The sequence below is a fragment of the Rana temporaria genome, chromosome 5 (assembly GCF_905171775.1).
Source record: "Rana temporaria chromosome 5, aRanTem1.1, whole genome shotgun sequence".
Lineage (NCBI taxonomy): Eukaryota > Metazoa > Chordata > Amphibia > Anura > Ranidae > Rana > Rana temporaria.
The window spans coordinates 301,101,040-301,121,600 of NC_053493.1; the positions used below are offsets into that span (position 1 = coordinate 301,101,040).

Consider the following 20,561-nt stretch of genomic DNA (forward strand, 5'->3'; position numbering starts at 1 on the left):
GTCAGCGGAGCGCTGAAGCACCTCCTACATGGGGAGGGTGGATGCAATCCAATGACGTCATTGCACCTGGAAGGATGGTTTCAGCAGGGACTACGCTGTGCTGCCCGACAGAATACTGGGGGCCGGCCCATGGTTGAGTCTGAGCCATCTGGAAGGGTGCTCCTGGTGAGGATGGGTGCTGTGCTTGGTCTTGGTCTTTTTGCCGAGTTCTAGTCTGGCCTTCTGGCTGGCTGGTGTAAGTGCTATCTCTGTCAGCGATCCAGTAGGAGGAGCTGGTAATGCCCTGGGATATGACGGGGTAGGACCATGAAAATCCGCTGGGTTGGCTGGCAGGGGTGGATGGCTGCACTGGCCGGTCGGGGGGTCGGATATGGAACGAAAAGCCTATGGTGCATGTGCCCCTGGAGTGGCAGTCCAGGGGTATCTGAAGATCACTGTGTGTGAGGGACACAATGATTTAAGATACCACGGTCACTGCACCAAATACACACTTTTTTTAGCACCTGCCTCCTGGGCCGGGCCTTTTGGCTAGGACCGGAGGAATTTTTTATTCCTGGCCGGAGGGCCTGGTCATTGTTTCACCACAATGGCCACTTTTCACTCTCCTCTCCACTATCCCTTCCCCCACTTTATTTTATTTAAGTCTGTGTTTGTCACTTTTTTGTCTTTTTTTGTTGTGCACGTTTTGTCACTGTGTGATTAGTAGGGTGCAGGTCCTCGGGCCAGCCCTGAACGTCTTGGGAGTGGGTGGACATGGCCTTCTGGCTTAGTTCGCCTGCTCTCATGGGGTCTCCCTTCGGGGGAGCCCCACCTAGTACTGGGAGGGTTCTGTTTCGGCAGTCCCTCCGAGGAAGTTGGGTCCGTGTCGGCTTCGGTTGCTCGGACCACAGTACCTCAGTCCCCGTCTGGAGCCTAACGCCCCGGGGGATCAGGGTTTGGGTCCCTCTTCACAGGAGGACCACTTGACGTTGCACCCGTCGGCACGTTTTTGTGAACACTCTTTATGTGTGTGCACATTTTTTCTGCACCGGGTGGAGTTTTTTGGGTGTGTTCACACGCAATAGGCTTTTCAAAAAAAAAAAAATATCTGCTCAAATTTGGACGGGGTCCTGACTACTGTATAAGCACCTGCCTTTGTCCGGAGAAATGCTTCTAATTGCAGCAGCCTCAGGAAATCTAGTTCCTGCATCCCTTCTCTTTCAATCTCTGCCCTTGTCATTAATCGGTTATCTTTTGAGAAGTGAATGATCCTGCTTATACCCCTCTGTCGCAGGGCCTTAAACCTTGAGTCTGTCATTCCTATTTGAAAAGCTTTAGTGCCCAGGATCGGTGTGAGTGGGCTTGGATATTTTGACAAATTCGTTTTTTCAAAGATCTTTTTGGTAATCCGTATAGTGGCTCCTACAATTGGATGTTTCTTTGCATCTGCTGTTATTTCACTATCTGGGGTCCAAGCCCTTGGTCCAGTCCTTCTAGTGGTACCTCTACTGTCGCTTGTTCCATTCTTATCCAAGGCTTTTTATTCCGCCCACACCACTCCACAACTTTGGCTAAGTGTGCTGCTTACTTTTTAACCACTTAAGCCCCGGACCAATATGCTGCTAAATGCCCAAAGGCGTTTTTACAATTCGGCACTGCGTCGCTTTAACAGACAATTGCGCGCTCGTGCGACGTGTCTCCCAAACAAAATTGGCGTCCTTTTTTCCCCACAAATAGAGCTTTCTTTTGGTGGTATTTGATCACCGCTGCGGTTTTTATTTTTTGCGCTATAAACAAAAATAGAGCGACAATTTTGAAAAAAATTCAATATTTTTTACTTTTTGCTGTAATAAATATCCCCCAAAAACATATATACAATTATTTTTTTCCTCAGTTTAGGCCGATACGTATTCTTCTACCTATTTTTGGTAAAAAAAAAAATGCAATAAGCGTTTATCGGTTGGTTTGCGCAAAATTTATAGCGTTTACAAAATAGGGGATAGTTTTATTGCATTTTTATTAATTATTTTTTTTTACTACTATTGGCGGCGATCAGCGATTTTTTTCATGACTGCGACATTATGGCGGACACTTCGGTCAATTTTGACACATTTTTGGGACCATTGTCATTTTCACAGCAAAAAAATCATTTAAATTGCATTGTTTATTGTGAAAATGACAGTTGCAGTTTGGGAGTTAACCACAGGGGGCGCTGTAGGAGTTAGGGTTCACCTAGTGTGTGTTTACAACTGTAGGGGGGTGTGGCTGTAGGACTGACGTCATCGATCGAGTCTCTCTATAAAAGGGATGACTCGATCGATGCAGCCGCCACAGTGAAGCATGGGGAAGCCGTGTTTACATACGGCTCTCCCCGTTCTTCAGCTCCGGGGAGCGATCGCGACGAATCGGCTATAAACGAATAGCCGCGCTGTCTTCCTGGATCGCTCCCCGCGGGAATCCAACCGCCGCATGTAGCGGGGGGGGGGGGGGGGGTCCCGATCGGACCCCCCACCCGCTAGAAGGCAAGGACGTACCTGTACGCCCATTTGCCTGTACGTGCCATTCTGTGGACGTACATATACATGCGGCGGTCGGGAAGTGGTTAAGGTCACCCCGACTGGAAAAAGGTTGAGAAACACTGGTATAGAGGGACGTCCTTGTAGCCTTCTCTTTTTTTGCCAGTATATAATCATCTGAAGGGAGCCTTAAAGAACCCATGGTAAAGTTCTGTGCCCCTTACTAAAGGGCTAAGAGATTACAATGTTGTTCTGGTGTTTTAACATAATACTGACCATCATGCTCATAGAATAACATCACTGGACACAGCAGCAGGCAGATTAAAATTACACTGTTTATTTGAAGATAAACTAAAATATATACACTTTGGAATGCATTTGAAATCAGCCAATTATAAAATAAATATGCAAAAAAAAAAAAAAACACAAAATAAGTTATACATTGCATGTCTTACAGGCTATATGCAATAAGTTAATAAAGAGTCAGCCTAATACTGCTACAATCCATGCTTTCATTCATTCTGTAGTATGTATGCCTTTGTGAAGGTTACATTATCCATTCACGTATGCTGTGTTACATTTGCTTTGTACAGTGCCGTCATGAGCATGCATTATGTTAACACAAATCAGGATCTGATAATCCTTCAAACTGTATTATGGTAATGCTTGCAACTCTAGGCAGAAAAACTGGTCTATATGAAAACCCTGAGGAATGTGTATTTGTGTACATCATGATTCTGGTTAAGTGCAATTCAGTATATGCAGAGCTTAAATATACTTAAGGTCATTCTTGGTAACACTTAAAAATGTAAATACAAAATGCTAACATTCCTGTATGCAAATTCTTGCTACAAAATTTATATATATAATTGCTATATATATATATTTATATATTTAAATATTTGCTAGTTTTGAATACGAGAGAATTCAATTCTGTTCGCTGGCTTGCCTGCTTGTTCCAATTGGCTGTTAACCCTTGTACTTCTTTAGAGGTAAAGTTTCATAAGTCATTAGCATCTCGAGGGTTAACTTGTGCATAAAACTGTAATTACTTTTTTTCAGAGCCTGCCTTTGTATAACAACAAGTAGAAGACAACAAAAACTGCATCATCTCAAGAAGCTACATGCTTGAAATTTCATTGCCATGCTCAAAGATTGCTTGAACAAACTGCTTGAAAATACGATCCATGTAAGTTTGCTGTCTTGGCCAAATGCCTTCCAGGAATCCAATGTGGCCTCCATAGGCGGTAAGCACCAGGGCAACGTTTGGATTTTGTTTGGCACATTCCACTGGTATTGCTAAAGTGAAGAAAAAATGTAAAACATTATTACTAGCTAAGTATTTAGTGTTATGTGCTGTTTCGTATGTGATAGTTAAAGGGGTTGTAAAGGATTTTTTTTTTTCCCTAAATAGCTTTTTTTACCTTAGTGCAGTCTTCGTTCACTTACCTTATCATTCAATTTTGCTTTTAAATGTCCTTATTTCTTCTGAGAAAAGCTCACTTCCTGTTCTTCTGTCTGTAACTCCACACAGTAATGCAAGGCTTTCTTCCTGGTGTGGAGAAAGCCTCTTGAGGGGGCGAGCAGGAGTGTCAGGACGCAAACTAACACACAACTCCTTTCTCTATCTGCAAAGTAGAGAGTGTCCTGACTTGCCTGCTCGCCCCCTCAAGAGGCTTTCTCCACACCAGGAAGAAAGCCTCGCATTACTGTGTGGAGTTACAGACAGAAGAACAGGAAGTGAGAATTTCTCAGAAGAAATAAGGACATTTAAAAGCAAAATTGAAGGATGAAGTAAGTGAAGGAGGACTGCACTAAGGTAAAGGAAGCTATTTAGGGGAAAAAAGGAGTCCTTTACAACCCCTTTAAGCTAAATTTGGCCATATAAACCCGACTAAATTTGAGCTGTTGGTGGCAGGGCCATCTTAATAGCATCATGGGCCCCTGGGCAAAGTAATGCACTGGGGCCCCTACCAGCCTCACAATTCACTCGCTAGACAAATATTCCAACAGGTCCTATACAAATCCTCCTTTCCAGACACCACATGCTTAAAAGGTGAAGTCCAGCCTGAGCTTTTTAGGCTGGACTTTTCTTCTGGGTCACAGGAGTGCAATTCGTTTTGCACTCCTGTGACCCGTTTTCAGTGGAGAGCGGTCTGAAGTCCGCTCTCTGCTGACATCACTGCCATCAGTCGAGGCAGTGCATTATCCCGACTTCTAAGTTTGGATCCGTCAGCTGCCTTGATTGATGGCAGTCTCAGTGAGCCACCCCTCCACAGCTCAGCACTCCAATGAGCACAGAGAAGTAGAGCAGAAACGATGCTGACTGACAGTCAGCATCGCTCTGCTCAGGGAAAAGTGAGAACCGAGCCATCGGCAGTGTTCGGTGGCTCGGTTCTCAGTGCAGACACCAGGGGACAGATGCAGCATCGATCTGATGCTGCATCCACCGAGGTTAGTATGACTAGCCAAAAAATACAAACAACCTATACAGTAAAACCTTGGTTTGAGAGTAACTTGGTTTGAGAGCGTTTTGCAGGACAAACAATTTTTTTAAATAATTTTGGACTTGATATACAAGCGATGTCTGGATATAAGAGTAGCATCATGTCACAACTGGGTATAAAAGAGAAGAGAGGCGCCTCTAAGTGTAGCAATATGATTACATTTAATGAAGGCACAACATTTAGCAACATATTGCTACACTTAGAGGCGCCTCTCTTTTCTTTTATACTCTGTAGCTCCTGCTTCTAATCCCCTTGTGGAGGCTTCCATTTGTGGATGGACATTTTATGGTTACACAACCTATTACATTGCTATAATCTTTTTATATGGACTATAAAACTGAAGGACTTATGAATAAATGGTTGTGGAACGAATCATCTGAGTTTTATTCTCTTTGATATACAAGTGCTTTGGATTACAAACATGTTTATGGAACAAATTATGCTCGCAATCCAAGGTTTTACTTTACTTCGCTTTTAATCTCATATAAAATGGTCTCCACCACAGTATATAGTGGCATATCTCATGTAGGGGAAAGATATGAGTGTCTATATTAGGGAGATCCACTTAGATTATCAGTAGTGTAGTAGTATTTATTTTTCACTTGGTACAGACTTTACCCTGTACTACAGCATACCGCCCAGCTTTTTGAAATGTGAACAAGGGACACCTATTAGCAAAAGTATGTAGGCATAGGACACACACCCTGCCACACACCCTTAAAAGGAGAATTATACAAAAAAATATATTAATTAAAAGAGAAGTATGAGAATTTTTTTACCCATAATCATACTTACCAGCTGCCTGTCAATCAGCAACTCTCCTGTTCTGCTTCTCCTCGCTTACTGGAGTGCTGAGCTGTGGAGGGGCAGTGAGTGGCCATCTCAGCCCTTCAGCGGTTCACTGAGAGGCTGAGAAGACCATCATTCTAGGCACGTGGTGGATCCAGACTCCCAGAGTTGGGATGTTGCGGTGCCTGGACTGATCTTGGTGACGTCAGCAGAGAGCGGACTTTAGACCACTCTCTGCTGAAAACGGGTCACAGGAGTGCAAAACTAATTGCACTCCTGTGACTCATAGGAGAAGCCAAGCCAAATGAGCTCAGGCTGGATTTCTCCCTTTAACCCACCCGTGCTTATTTTTACCACTACCATTCCTTTATACTTATAAAATATAGATGCGCTAATATTAACTTAAAAGGTGATAAAACGTACAAAGAAAACTAATCAGGGAGAACACTCCATAAACTGTGAATTACTAATATGTCCTTAATTAGTGCACAGTGATTAGCAGGATTCCATGCAGGGAAAAAATCACTCTCTTCAATCTGAATGCTAATCCAGCCCTCCACCGCTGTGATCAGATGATACAGGCACTCACAGACAGGGATTGCATGAAAGAAAAGAGAAAAAACCTCATTGCGCAATATTCGATGACAGATCAAAAATGTAATCAGAGCATTGACATATGCACTCACGAATCCCCGCTTTCAGTAAAGCATGAAAACGCCACTCAGTATGCTGTTTCCTCAGCTCGATCCGATGCACTCGGATTCGATCGCAGGCTCCTCCCTACGCGTTACGTCACAGGCACGCGACTTACTCATGGGTTCCTGGAAGCAAGCAAGTTTTCCCATTGAAGTCAATGGAAACTAAAATAATTTGTTCCGCATTGACTTCAATGGGATGCAATACCGAATGCGGCCAGAGGTGGGGGGCGCCAGAGAGCGCCAAAAAGGCTCGAGGACACTTTGGCTCGTTTCCTGCGCCCCCGTACCTCAGGCCAAATAAGGTACTGCAGGCCAATGTCCGGCTTTTCTCGGCTTCTGCACCCCCTGTACCTCAGGCCAAATGAGGTACTGCAGGCCTATTTTCGGCTCTGCTTGGCTTCTGCGCCCCCGTACCTCAGGCAAAATTAGGTACTGCAGGTCTATTTAGCTGGAATTTTGCTCGTCTTGCAAGTCAACACTCGCAAATGGAGTCAGAATAAAAAAAAAAAAGTTGCTCGCAAATTAAAATGCTCTCAAACCAAGTTACTCTTAAACCGAGGTTCCACTGTACAACTATATAGATCAGACCAAAATAAGTGACAAATGAGGAGGAAAGAGTGACAGATGGACTTTTCCAAATCAAGGATAGCCCCTCAAAATCTGGGACAGTTGGAAGCTATGCTACAGTTTTGCGAAGAAATAACTGGAGAGGCAAAGGCGGATAATTGCCAGGATCCCTTCTCTGTATAGGAACCGCAGCTCTCATATTCACAACATCAAAAGGTATAGCTCTGGATATACTTTAAACTATGATTTTTACCCTACACAGCAGGGGTCAGGACCTAGGAGAAGCATCTTTAGAGGTAACATGCTTGTACAGAGCACAAGTCAGAAAAATATATTTTCCTGAAGACTGTTTTTTAATGCTATCAATCACTGATCAGATTCTAGCAGTGGTGCTCCTGAGAGGATAACGCATTGGACTGGCTGATAAAGGCCATTCCTCTAGCCCAAAGGTCTCAAACTGGTGGCCCTCCAGCTGTTGTAAAACTACAAGTCCCATCATGCCTCTGCGAGTCATGCTGGTAACTGTCATTCTTGCAATGCCTCATTGGACTTGTAGTTTTGCAACAGCTGGAGGGCCGCCAGTTTGAGACGCCTGCTCTAGCCCATTTAGAGCTCCATAAATCACACATTCTTAGAGGTATGCATTGTTAATCTGCTATCAATATACTATATATAGATATACACACAGTATTCACATTTTGCACATATACTCACCATGACCAGGAGAAAAGACATCATCTACAGCATTCAGACACAATACTGGTATCTCGATTGATTTCACCTTGTGGCATGGACTGGCATCCTTGTAATAGTGATCATTTGAAGGGTAACCAAACATCACTGAGGTAAATCTTTTATCAAACTCTCTAATTGACTTAGCCTGCAGACAGAACATAAGGAAATAATGTGACGGTCAGCATTCTCAGACATTACTGGATCTTCAAGATAATCACCAACACCAATATGGAAAACAGTGTTTACCTTAAAGTGGTTGTAAACCCTAGTCATGGAAGTTGAGCAAAACGCACATATCTGCCGTGTTTACTTATCCCTAAAGCTAAAAGTGTTGTTTTTCTCTGGTGGTTTGTTCCTCTGTTGTCAGGAGTCACTTCTGAGAAGTTATCAGGACACAGGACATACATTTGTGTCAGGAGGGAAGGGGGGGGGGGGGAGCTCAGAACAGAGCGTGTCTAGTCAGAACACAGGGCCAGATTCAGGTACATTTACGTTGCTCCCCCGCGGCGTAACGTATCTGATTTACGTTACACCGCCGCAGGTTTACAGCATAAGTGCCTGATTCACAAAGCTCTTACCTGCAAACTTGCGGCGGTGTAACGTAAATCCGCTCGGCGCAAGCCCGCCTAATTCAAATGGGGCGGGCACCATTTAAATTAGGCGCGTTCCCGTGCCGAACGTTCTGCGCATGCTCCGTATTAAAATTTCCCGACGTGCTTTGCGCGAAATTACGGCGCCCCGAAGTTTTTTTTGAACTGCGACGTGCGTTACGGCGTTTAGTATTCCCGGACGTCTTACGCAAAAAAAAAAAATATTTGAAATTCGACGCGGGAACGACGGCCATACTTTAACATGGCTGTTCTAAAGATAAGCCATGTTAAAGCAGGTGTAACTTTGCGATGGGAAAAACCGACTAGCGACGACGTACGAGATTGCGACGAATGCGCGGATCTTCGTGGATCGCCGTAACTAGTCATTTGCATATTCTACGCCGACCGCAATGGAATCGCCACCTAGCGGCCGGCCTAGAATTGCATCCCAAGATCCGACGGTGTAAGTCAATTACACCTGTCGGATCTTAGGGCTATCTATGCGTAACTGATTCTATGAATCAGCCGCATAGTTAGGACGGGCGTATCTCTTCTGTGAATCTGGCCCCTTGTTCTTCTGCTGTGTGGAGAGGGGGGTGTCTTTCTTTCCTCCAATCAGCTCTCACAGTGAGACTGCATTCTCTCTGCCCCCTCCTCTGTGCTCTTGACAGATGAAGCAAGATTTTTTAACACAATCTATACTTTTGAAGGGGTGTAGAGAGGAGATGACCGTAGATAAACAAGTAAAACTTATGTAGGAGGTTTTGTTTTATCTTTGTGTATCATCGGAGACTGTTCACTTCACTGGGTATATGTGAGGATTTACAACCATTTTAAGCATGTGATACAAATACAGTTCTTTGAAAAACTTTAGTTTATGAGTCAAAGATGAATCTTGTTTTTCTAATTTTGGGTTGAATAGTGAAATATTAGAATTGCTATCTGTGTCCCTAGTGGGGCGATTTTATTTTCTCATTCTGGGCTGTTGTCATACGAAAGCTACGAAAGAATGGATATCATTAATTTGACAGTCGTCTCCTGAATAGAAGGAGATGGCAAATCTGATAGGGTTGCCTGTTGCAGAGACCGCGTTTTTTATATATATATAAAATTAAGACAGATATTTTATTTCTCCTACAATATTTAAAAGTGGAAAAAAAGTTTTTGGCTGTTTTAGGAATTCAATTGTAACCCCCCCCCCCCCCCCAAAAAAAAAAAAAAAAATGCCCACATATTCCCATTTGAGTGGATATAAGCTATTACACGCAGTAAGATATTGTTTTGCCAAATGTAACAACTGTACACAAAATGATGTCCATTATATGGTACCTAAATGGAATTCTTAGCTACACCCAGATACTATGCAGCTGCTGGTAATTGTATTTTTTAGCTGAACTTGTGATGGTAGTGGGTGGGAGGTTGGGAGTGAAGTACAAAGTAAAAGCAGGATTACACAGCTGACAGCTTAAAGCAACTATATATACACACTATACAACTATACAAAAATGTATCAGCCACACTACACTCTTAGCTCCTCTTGCCGTATGTATTAGTTGTCAGAGTGATTGCATACAAACAGACACAAACAGATATTTAGTAAAAAGCAGCACACATTACACACGTTAACACTTGTTGGGCACACACTTAACCCCTTGATTACCCCAAGACCCAGCTAGTGTCATTAGTATAGTAAAAGTGTAAAGTACAGTGAAACCTCGGATTGTGAGTAACGCGGTAAACGAGCGTTTTGCAATATGAGCACTGTATTTAAAAAATTCTGACTCGGTTTGCGAGTGTTGTCTTGCAAAAGGAGCAGGATTCAAGCCAAAGCGGTGTGCAATACTGCAAACGGCCTAAGGATGGGGAGCGCCAGAGCCGGTCGGAAATGCTTGAAAATACTCCGTTGCCGAGCCTTTCCAAGTTCAGCTGAGGTGTCCTCGGGCCCTTTCCGAGTGTTCCCGAGGCTCTCTGGCGCCCCCCACCTCTGGCCACATGCGGAATTGCATGCAATTGAAGTCAATGTGGAACAAATTATTTTAGTTTCCATTGACTTTAATGGGGAAACTCGCTTTGATATGCAAGTACTTTGGATTGCGAGCATTCTCCTGGAACGGATTATGCTCGTAATTCGAGGTTCCACTGTATTATTACTGATCACTGTATTAGTGTCCCTGGTGATGGCAGTGTTAGTCAGTTCCCACCCAGTGTCAGATTGCCCGCTGCACTATCACAGTCCCACTACATGATCATCACCATTACTAGTATATAAAAAAATAAGAATTTCCAGTATATATACCATAGTTTGTAGACGCTGTAGCTTTCACACAAACCAAATAATATTCACTTATTGTCTTTTTGTTTTTTTTACCAAAGATGTATAGCAGAATAGAGACATTTTTTTGTTTTTGTTTTATTGGATATGTTTTATAGCAAAAAGTAAAAAATACAGTATTTTTATGTTTATATAATACAGAATATAAAAAAAAAAAAAAGTGGTGATCAAATACCACCAAGCTAAATCTTTTTGTGTGGAAAAAAAAATGATATAAATTTTGTATGAGGTACAGTCTTGCATGACCACGCAATTACCAGTTAAAGTATCACAGTGCTAAATGGCCTAGCCATGAAGTGGGCAAAACCTTCCGGAACTCAAGTGGTTAAATGAGGTTATACATCCAGAAACAATTTTTTTTTTTGAAGGAACACTTGCAATGCTATTAAAGGTTACAGATGATTCAAGCTTCTAGCATCATCCTAGCACAGCAGTTGGTGACATTTAATATGTAGATCTGTATTCAGAATACTGTAGTATTGTACTGTATTTGTGTGCTGTAGTCTGCGCCGTAAAATTCCTTATAATTAAGCCTCTATGTGCTGAAGGATCAACTACACCTGCTACTTCATATACAGCATTTGATTATTTTTTACATATGGTGTTTACTTTTATGCTCCCTAGTGAAGCCTGTGATCATATATATATTGTTGCTGTGGAATTAGGATACTAGACATGACCAGCAGTCGTGTTGTAAAGAATTTAAATGACAGACACTTTAATATATCAGTATCCGCAGTATAGCACAGCACAGCATGCTGCAGAGAAAATTCAGTAAAAAAAAAAAAAGTACAGTGAGAGGATTTGTTAGGCAGGCATGTGGGTGTTTAGGTTCAGCTAAATATCATCACGCTAAGTCAGCTATAATACAAAAAAAATTATAATAATAATAAAAATTAGGGTTGTCCCGATACTAGTATCGGTATCGGGACCGATACCGAGCATTTGCGCGAGTACTTGCACTCGCGCAAATGCTACCAATGCCTGACCCGATACTTCTCTATTGCAATTTGCAAGAGAGCGGCGGGGCGGCGAGCGGCCGGAGAGTGGGTGGGGGGCGGAGGGCAGTCCTTAGGTGGCTAATAAGTGGCTGTAATACGTTCTTACTGTTCTTTATCACGTCGCGCTGTTCCCGGCGGCCCCTCCCCTCCTCTCTTCTCCTCTCGTTGTACGCGTGTGACATCATCTGAGATGGACGAGAGGAGAGGAGAGGAGGGGCCGCCGGGAACAGCGCGACATGATAAAGAACAGTAAGAACTTATTACAGGCTTATTACAGATGTCAGCCGCTTCCTGCGCTACTCTGCAATTAAAAGGAAACAAACAAAACTGTGCCCTGCCCAGATGTGCCCAGTACCCCGCTGTGCCCAGTACCCTGATGTGCCCAGTACGATGTGCCCAGTGCCCTGCTGTGCCCAGTACGATGTGCCCAGTACCCCGATGTGCCCAGTACCCCACTGTGCCCTGATGTTCCCAGTACCCTGATGTGCACCATACCCTGTGCCCAAGTACCCCACAGTGCCCAGTACCCTGCTGTGCCCAGTACCTCGCTGTGCCCAGTACCCCGCTGTGCCCAGTGCCCAGTACGATGTGCCCAGTACCCTGTGCCCAGTACTCTGATGTGCACATACCCTGTGCCCAGTACCCTGACCACCAATGTAAGAGACATCTTTCCCACTGACCACCAATGTAAAAGACATTTTTAAATTTGAAAACTGTCACAAGACATTAAAAAAAAGTATCGGTATTCGGTATCGACGAGTACATGAAAAAAAGTATCGGTACTTGTACTCGGTCCTAAAAAAGTGGTATCGGGACAACCCTAATAAAAATACAACTCTGCTTAGTCCACAGATTAAAAATGTACCTTCATGATATAATCAATGTCAAATTGCTTTTCCAGTACACGGCGATGCCTGCAATACAAAACACGCACATTTTTCATTATATATCAGACACAGATTTACAAAAGGTATGCTGTACAGGTATGACAGTGTAGAATCTCTGACTGTCCCTGGTCGCAAACAGTGGGGGTTATTTACTAAAGGCAAATCCACTTTGCACTACAAGTGCAAAGTGCACTTGGAAGTGCAGTCGCTGTAGATCCGAGGGGGACATGCAAGGAAAATATAAAACAGCATTTTAGTTTGCATATGATTGGATAATAAAATCAGCAGAGCTTCCCCTCATTTCAGATCTACCCCTCAGATTTACAGCAACTGCACTTTCAATGCAATTTCTTTTTTTTTCTCAAAAAAAGGATGTTTATTGAATAGAATAATCATGCATGGTTACAAAAATTGCATCAGTTTCATTTCTCAGTCTCTGTATTACATCCATACATAAGCGTAAAATAATAAAACAACAAAAAGAACAATCCACACATAAACTTCTGGAATGCTACCTTCTCTGCCCACTAGACCAACTCATTATACATAAAAGGCAGTGTATAAGTATCATCAAGCTCCCGCATTCCTGGACCTACTCCATTATTACTCCATTGTGCTGTACCCTGCCCTCTCCCTCCCCTGCAGAGTGCCCCAGATCCAATCTTAAGTCCTTGCCCCTGACCTCTTACATTAGTAATCTGTCCAACACCAACTCGAGTGGAGCTAAACCCGGGGAATTTAGCCAGGGGGCCCACAACTTTTCAAACCTGCCCCTCCTTTTTCTGTGCTGATATATGTATTTCTCTGCCTGTAGAGTGGATCCCATCTGGGCTTCAATGCAATTTCAAGTGCACTTTGCACTTGTAGTTTGCACTTTTAGTGCAAAGTGGATTTGCCCCAATGTGTTTTCAGGGTTGGCATTTCTGCAAAGATCTGGATGCACACAATATAACTGCAGCAAATCGGCCTGTTTGCATGCGGCCATAGCAAAGAATGTTGCTGCGTCCAGAGACCTCTGAATGCAGCAAGTTGAATGTAGATTATTCATTATCAGCAGAAACTTTGAGTGGATATTATGACTATAAATCAATACAGTGCCTTGAAAAAGTATTCATACCTCTTGAAATTTTCCAAATTTTTTCAAGTTACAACCAAAAATGTAAATGTATTTTATTGGGATTTTATGTGATAGACCAACACAAAGTGGCAGGAAAATTATAAAAGGTTTTCAAATAGTTTTTACAAATATGTGAAAAGTGTGGCGTGCATTTCTATTCAGCCCTTTAACTCCGATACCCCCAACTAAAATCTAGTGGAACCAATTGCCTTCAGAAGTCACCTATTTAGTAATTAGAGTCCAATGTGAAATGTAATCTTAGGTTTGTTAGAGAACCTTAGTGAACAAACAGCATCATGAAGGTCAAGGAACACACCAGACAGGTCAGAGATAAAGTTGTGGAGAAGTTTAAAGCAGGGATAGGTTATAAAAAAATATTTAGAGCTTTGAACATCTCACGAAGCACTGTTCAATCCACCATCCGAAAATGGATAGAGTATTGGTCAACTGAAAACCTACCAAGAAATGGCTGTCCACCTAAACTGGCAGGCCGGGCAAGGAGAGCATTAATCAGAGAAGCAGACAAGAGGCCCATGGTAATTCTAGAGGAGCTGCAGAGATCCACAACTCAAAATGTTAAAAGAAAGCCATAATAAGCCCGTTTGCCGTTTGCAAAAAGCCATGGGGGGGGGGGGGGGTCACAGCAAACATGTGGAAGAAGGTGCTCTTTTTGGCAAAACGCTATGTGTGGCAGAAAACGAAAACTGCACATCACCCTGAACACACCATCCCAACCATGAAACATGGTGGTGGTAGCATCATGTTGTGGGGATGCTTTTCTTCAGCAGGGACAGGGAAGCTGGTCAGACTTGATGGGAAGATGGGTGGAGCCAAATACAGGGCAATCTTAAAAGAAAACCTGTTAGAGTCTGCAAAAGGCTAGAGACTGGGGTGGGGGTTGACCTTCCAGCAGGACAACGATCCTAAACATACAGCTAGAGCTACAAAGGAATGGTTTAGAATAATTCATGGGTGCTCAACCTGTGGCTCTCCAGCTGTTTCAGAACTACAATTCCCATGAGGCATTGCAAGCTACTGACTGTTACAAGCATGACTCCCAAAGGCAGAGGCATGATGGGACTTGAAGTTCTGCAACAGCTGGAGAGCCACAGGTTGAGCACCCATGGACTTTAGATCAAAGTATATTCATGTGTTAGAATGGCCCAGTCACAGCCCAGACCTAAATCCAATTGAGAATCTGTGGCAAGACTTGCCAATTGCTGTTCACAGACGCTCTCCATCCAATCTGACAGAGTTTGATCTATTTTGCATAGAAGAATGGGCAAAAATGTCACTCTCTAGATGTGCAAAGCTGGTAGAGACATCCCTAAAAAGACTTGCAGCTGTAATTGCAGAAAAGGGGATTCTACAAAGTATTGACTCAGGGGGGCTGAATACAAATGCACAACACACTTTTCATATATTTTTTTCCATATTCCTTCCACTTCATAATTATGTGCCACTTTGTGTTGGTCTATCAAATAAATCAAAATAAAATACATACCGTATTTTCTGGCATATAAAGACAACTTTTTAACCCCTTAAAATCTTCTTAAAAGTCGGGGGTCGTCTTATACGCCGGTAACCTAACATCCCTTACCTTATCCTAAGACATACAGAATCGCGGCCGTCCATTTTTCAAAAGCCGCACCCCCTACTTCTTCTGTTCGTGATAGGCGGAACACTCAGCTTCCCAGGAGACACTGTGTTTAGTGTCCGCCTATCACGGAGGCCCTCTCGTCCTCGGACGTCAAGACACAGTCAGGCATGTCATAAGGGAATAGCAAATCTGGCATGTAATGGGGCACAGCGAGTCTGGCATGTAACGGGGCACAGTGAGTCTGGCATGTAATGGCACAGTGAGGCATGTAATGGGGCACAGTGAGTCTGGCATGTAATGGGGCACAGTGAGTCTGGCATGTAATGGGGCACAGTGAGTCTGGCATGTAATGGGGCACAGCGAGTCTGGCATGTAATGGGGCACAGTGAGGCATGTAGTGGCACAGTCTGGCATGTAATGGTGGCACCGTGAGGCGAGGCATGACTAGTAGGAAGGGGGTAGTCTTATACGGCGAGTATATCCCAAAACCAACATTTTAGCTGGAAAATTAGGGGGTCGTCTTATGCGCCCAGTCGTCTTATACGCCGGCAAATACGGTATATATTTGTGGTTGTAACATGACAAAATGTGGAACATTTCAAGAGGGTATGAATATTTTTTTCAAGGCACTGTACATAGCCCATTGAGTGAAGACATAACTACAAGAGTACCGCTGCTGTACAAGAGAAGCATCGCAAGTTCATTGGCTCTCAAGTTACTAAACTCTTCGGGTCTTTTGTTGTGCCATTTCTAGCAGCCTGGCAGCTCTGTTAACAATAGATCTCCAGTAATGTGAATCCTCTGGTAACATGGTCCTTTGTTAACAATGCCCCCTGATAATATCGCTTTTCTGTAAGGTTAGCTCCTGTTAACCCCTTAAAGTGGAACTTCACAGATAAGTTTGCTTTAAATATTACAAATGTATTAAATAGCATTTTTGGTTTGTGGCGCTCAGATGCAGAGTAGTTCCTCTTTAAGCCCAATAAGTCAGTCCCAATTCCCAGGGCAAGTTTGCGCTTTTGTACTCTGCACTGGTTTACTTGTTAATACATTTCATACCCTGATATGCAAATTATTTTAGGCATGTTTTCCCAGTAGAGCTATATAGCAAATAGGCTGTTCACCTTGACTATGACTTGACTGTAGTGTGGTGAAAATCCACTTTGCAAAGACAATGCAATCTAATGTGAGGAAAACAACGAATTTGTCTTGGCGTGATTGAATGATGAAATCAGTGAGGCTTCACCTTATTTACTAGGCTAAAGAATTCCCTTCAAAGTGAACAGTCTATTGTGTGTACGCGGCATAAGACTTGTTCACACCAGAACGTGGTGCGGTAAAGGAGCATTTCTGTGTGTGTTTCTTACACTGAGTGGGAGCACGCTGCCCCTGTTAGACCTGTGCAGGTGCCATTGCTTGTTAACGGCAGCCAAAAAAATTCGGCTTATGACAGCGCAAGTTTTAAAGGTTGCGCCTGCCATAGTTTTTGCATTTTCCTGTGCGCTTAGCAGCCCACTGAAATTAACAGAAAGTCACTCAACAGTCTGTAGCGCACTGTCTACCATCACCAAACTGTAGTAAGGAGGGTGCTCGGCCTTTGGGGGCACCGATTACAAATCCACACTCCAAAAAAATCAGCCATGTGTCAAATGTAAAGGAAGCATAGATACAAGTTTACCAGAATCCCATTAAAACCAATGTTCCAGAGACACACAACCCTCATTTATCAAGGTGACAAGACATAGCAGCAAAGTTGGAGGTATGTCTCATCAGCTTGATAAAGGAGACCCGTGTGTCCCTGAAATATTGATTGCTATGTCATTGCTGACGCGGACACATCTTTTTAGCCAATGCTCACCTCATAATGGACGCTTGTAGGCACGTGGTTAAATAGTAATTAAAGAGTATCCAGTTAATCGGTTTCTCAAGTATGACTGCAGATTCAAAGACTTCCCAACCAGCAGAGAACACAGCCGCTCCCTGGAGTGGGGTCTGGCGACCAGCTTTACCCAAGTAATTCAGCAGTAGCATTCTATAAAGAAGGAAAAAATTAAAAATGTAGTTAAAAGTGCCATTCTATCTATGTGCTATTTCAGGTATAGGCAGCAATTAAAATTATCTTCGAGACTCCTACTGCTTAAAAGACAGAAGAATAATATACTAGTTGAAGCCTTTCAGCTTTACCAATGGTTCCCTACTGTGCATGCGCAAAGCATGCTGCACTTTCTAATTGGCCCAGCAGCAGAGGAAGAAGAAGGGGGGCCAAACTTACGAGGGACGGCGCTGTGGCACCCGGAAGTCAAAAACAAGTACCCGTTCCCCCCTGAAAGGTGCCACATTGCCACACCAGGGGGGGGGGGGGAACAAATAAGCGGAAGCTCCACTTTTGGGTGGAACGCTGCTTTAATGCGGTACGGTATTAAACTCATTTGTTTTCTGAATTCATTTTTTGTAGTGGGGGGGGCTTTTTTCCTTTTTTTTTCATTTGGAGATCTGGTCAGTAAAGCCCTATACACACACTATTATATTTTCTGCAGATTTTTGTCATCAGATTTACCAAAACCATATAATATGAGGCATAGGCGTGCGCAAGGGGTGTGCCGGGTGTGCCTGGGCACACCCAAATCCTGAGGTTGGCAACCTGTCAATGGTGGGTAGGTGACAGGTAAACCGCAATCATTCCTTGCTGACCCTCAGAACCTGGACAGGAGAGGTGGCGGGGTGGGATTTCCTGTATTTTCGTCCTGCAGCAGCTGAAAGTAGGCTTCTCCTCCTCTCCCTTTTAGAAATGTGTTTGTTAAAAAAAATATTTCCATCTTGCTCCTTTGAATTTTCTCATCACTGCAGTCAAATAACAAACATTGCTTTGACCCCCACCAAAGATTAGAAAATCAAAGTGGGTGGCAATTATGTGGTTAAAAGAGACATTGTAGAAGCGTCACATCACCTTTTTATGGCTCTGAAATATGACACAAACATAGATCCCTTTTCGGTTTAGTCTAAACTTAGCCCAACACACTTCCTGTGCTAGAGGTTTTTTTTTACTAAAGTTGGAAAGTGCAAAATCAGGTTCACTTCTGCATAGAAACTAATCAGCTTCCATTTTTTTTTTTGCCAAAGCTTAACCCTCCTAGCGGTATTCCCGAGTGTGGCTCGGGGTTAAATTTCAGCACCATTAGCGGTAACCCTGAGCCACACTCAAGACTGCATTGCAGAATCCTGGTGCAGCATACTTACCTTGTCCCCAGGATCCTGCGATGTCCCCCCGCTGTGTCTGTGGGGTGTGTAATCCGCCCGATGCCTCTGTGGGCCAGGCTCCATTCCCTGCGAGCGTTGAGATGCATGGGGGCAGAGCCTAGCGGCAAATTCAAAAAGTACACATACAGTAATGTAACCTGTAAGATTACAGTGTACTGTATCAAATAATTTCACCTCCCTTTATCCCTAAGACCCCTTTCACAATGAGGCCCTTTGCAGGCGATATAACGTTAAAAATAGCGCCTGCAAAGCGCACTATTTGCTGCCGTCTCTCCAGCGGGGGACCCCTGAGGGCTTTCACACTGGAGCGGTGCACTAGCAGGACAGTAAAAAAAGTCCTGCTAGCAGCATCTTTGGAGCGGTGAAGGAGCGGTGTGTATACCACTCCTGCCCATTGAAATGAATGGGCACCGCAGCCATACCGCCGCTTTGCAGTGGTTTTAACCCTTTCTCAGACACTAGCGGGGGGTAAACGCACCCGGCTATCGGCTGAATAGCGCTGCAAAATTTACGGTAAAGCACTGCTAAAAATAGCGGCGCTTTACCGCCGATGCACCCACCGCCCCAGTGTGAAAGGGGCCTAATGCTTTGTCCAATGCCCTGCGTGCACATTTATATTATATATACTGTTCTTTCTGCCTGGAAAGTTGAGATTGTCCATGGCAACCAAAAAGTGTCCCTTTACGTCAAAAGTGGTTTTAGACCAGCTAGAAAACAGCGATAGTAAATTAGAATCACTTGTAGAATTGAGTGATAGTGATTTGTGGGGAAATTTAATTTATTATTATTATATTTTATAATTATTTATAGTTATTTATTAGTTTATAATTTATGATTTAGTGTTTCAAACGTTATCATACCCGGGATGTCTACAAGACTCTTGTGTAGACAGATTTAAGTGAGTTATTCCTGAGAATTACAGGCCTACAATATAAAACGCCAAATTTCTATGCAAAACAATTGTACCACCAAAAATCTGACATGATCATCCCGTCAGGGAGGTGAACTGAACAAGCTTAGGCTTGGAGGTTAGAAGCTGATTGGTTTCTATGCAGAAGTGAGCCTGATTTTGCACGCTCAAGCTTTAGTAAATAAACCCTTTCTAGCACAGGAAGTGTGTTGGGCTACGTTTAGACTTGCGCCTAAACCGTTGCGCCTCTGAAAAGTGATCCACGTTTGTGTCACTATTCAGAGCCAATTGACCAGCCGTGAAAAGGGGATGAGATGCTTCTACGCCGCCTCTTTTAACATCATACTGTAATTGAATGGGTCACGTTCGGCAGGCATTAAGACAGGAGCCATAGGTTTTGCAGCAGGCAAATCCTTGCAACTGCAATATGTAAACACCCCTGTCTGCTCCCTTTTCTGCTAAAGGGGGGGGGGCAGTTTGGGGGTGCCTTAAAATGTGGTTCAACTGCCCTCCCAACCACAAGCCTAAATGAGCCCTAGCTGGCCAGATCATGGTGTGTAAGTAAAGAACCAAAAATAAAAAAATCTAGAAAAAATAAAATAAATGCAGCCACCACATTTAAATTCTTTAAAGGGGAGTTCCACCCACAATTTCACTTTTTAAATATAAATACCCCTGTAATACACAAGCTTAATGTATTCTAGTAAAGTTAGTCTGTAAACTAAGGTCTGTTTTGTTAGGTTGTTACAGCATTTAAATAGTTTATAATCTAGAAATAGACCGTGGCCATCTTAAGTGTGGGCATCATGAAGCCAGACTGTATGACTTCCTGGATTTCAGCTTTGCACATGCTCAGTGCACAAGCAATGTAATAGGTTTCAGTCAGGTTTGCAAGGACTACTGGGAAACATGATGCCTATCCCAGAAACCCTTGCAAATAGCCTAGGCAAATAAGGAGGAGGAAGTAATGAAGGACTACAAAATAAAGGTATTTACAAGCAACAAATTAAATAAAAATTGTCCATTCTGAACACTATGAGATTAGAGCATGCAGCACAGACAAACATAAAAAAAT

The 20,561-nt window shown here is 43.3% G+C and overlaps 1 protein-coding gene across 1 annotated transcript in view; it reads right to left on the reverse strand.

Moving 5' to 3' along the window:
* Positions 1–2,812: 2,812 nt before the first annotated feature.
* ABHD3 (abhydrolase domain containing 3, phospholipase) overlaps positions 2,813–20,561 on the reverse strand; it is a 98,474-nt gene continuing 80,725 nt past the window's right edge. Inside the window, exons 6-9 of the mRNA XM_040354052.1 lie at positions 17,177–17,350; positions 12,580–12,628; positions 7,771–7,936; positions 2,813–3,794 (exon numbers count right to left, since the gene is read on the reverse strand). Coding sequence (XP_040209986.1) covers positions 3,616–3,794; positions 7,771–7,936; positions 12,580–12,628; positions 17,177–17,350 — 568 coding nt within the window. The 3' untranslated portion in view covers positions 2,813–3,615. The remainder of the gene's footprint in view (positions 3,795–7,770; positions 7,937–12,579; positions 12,629–17,176; positions 17,351–20,561) is intronic.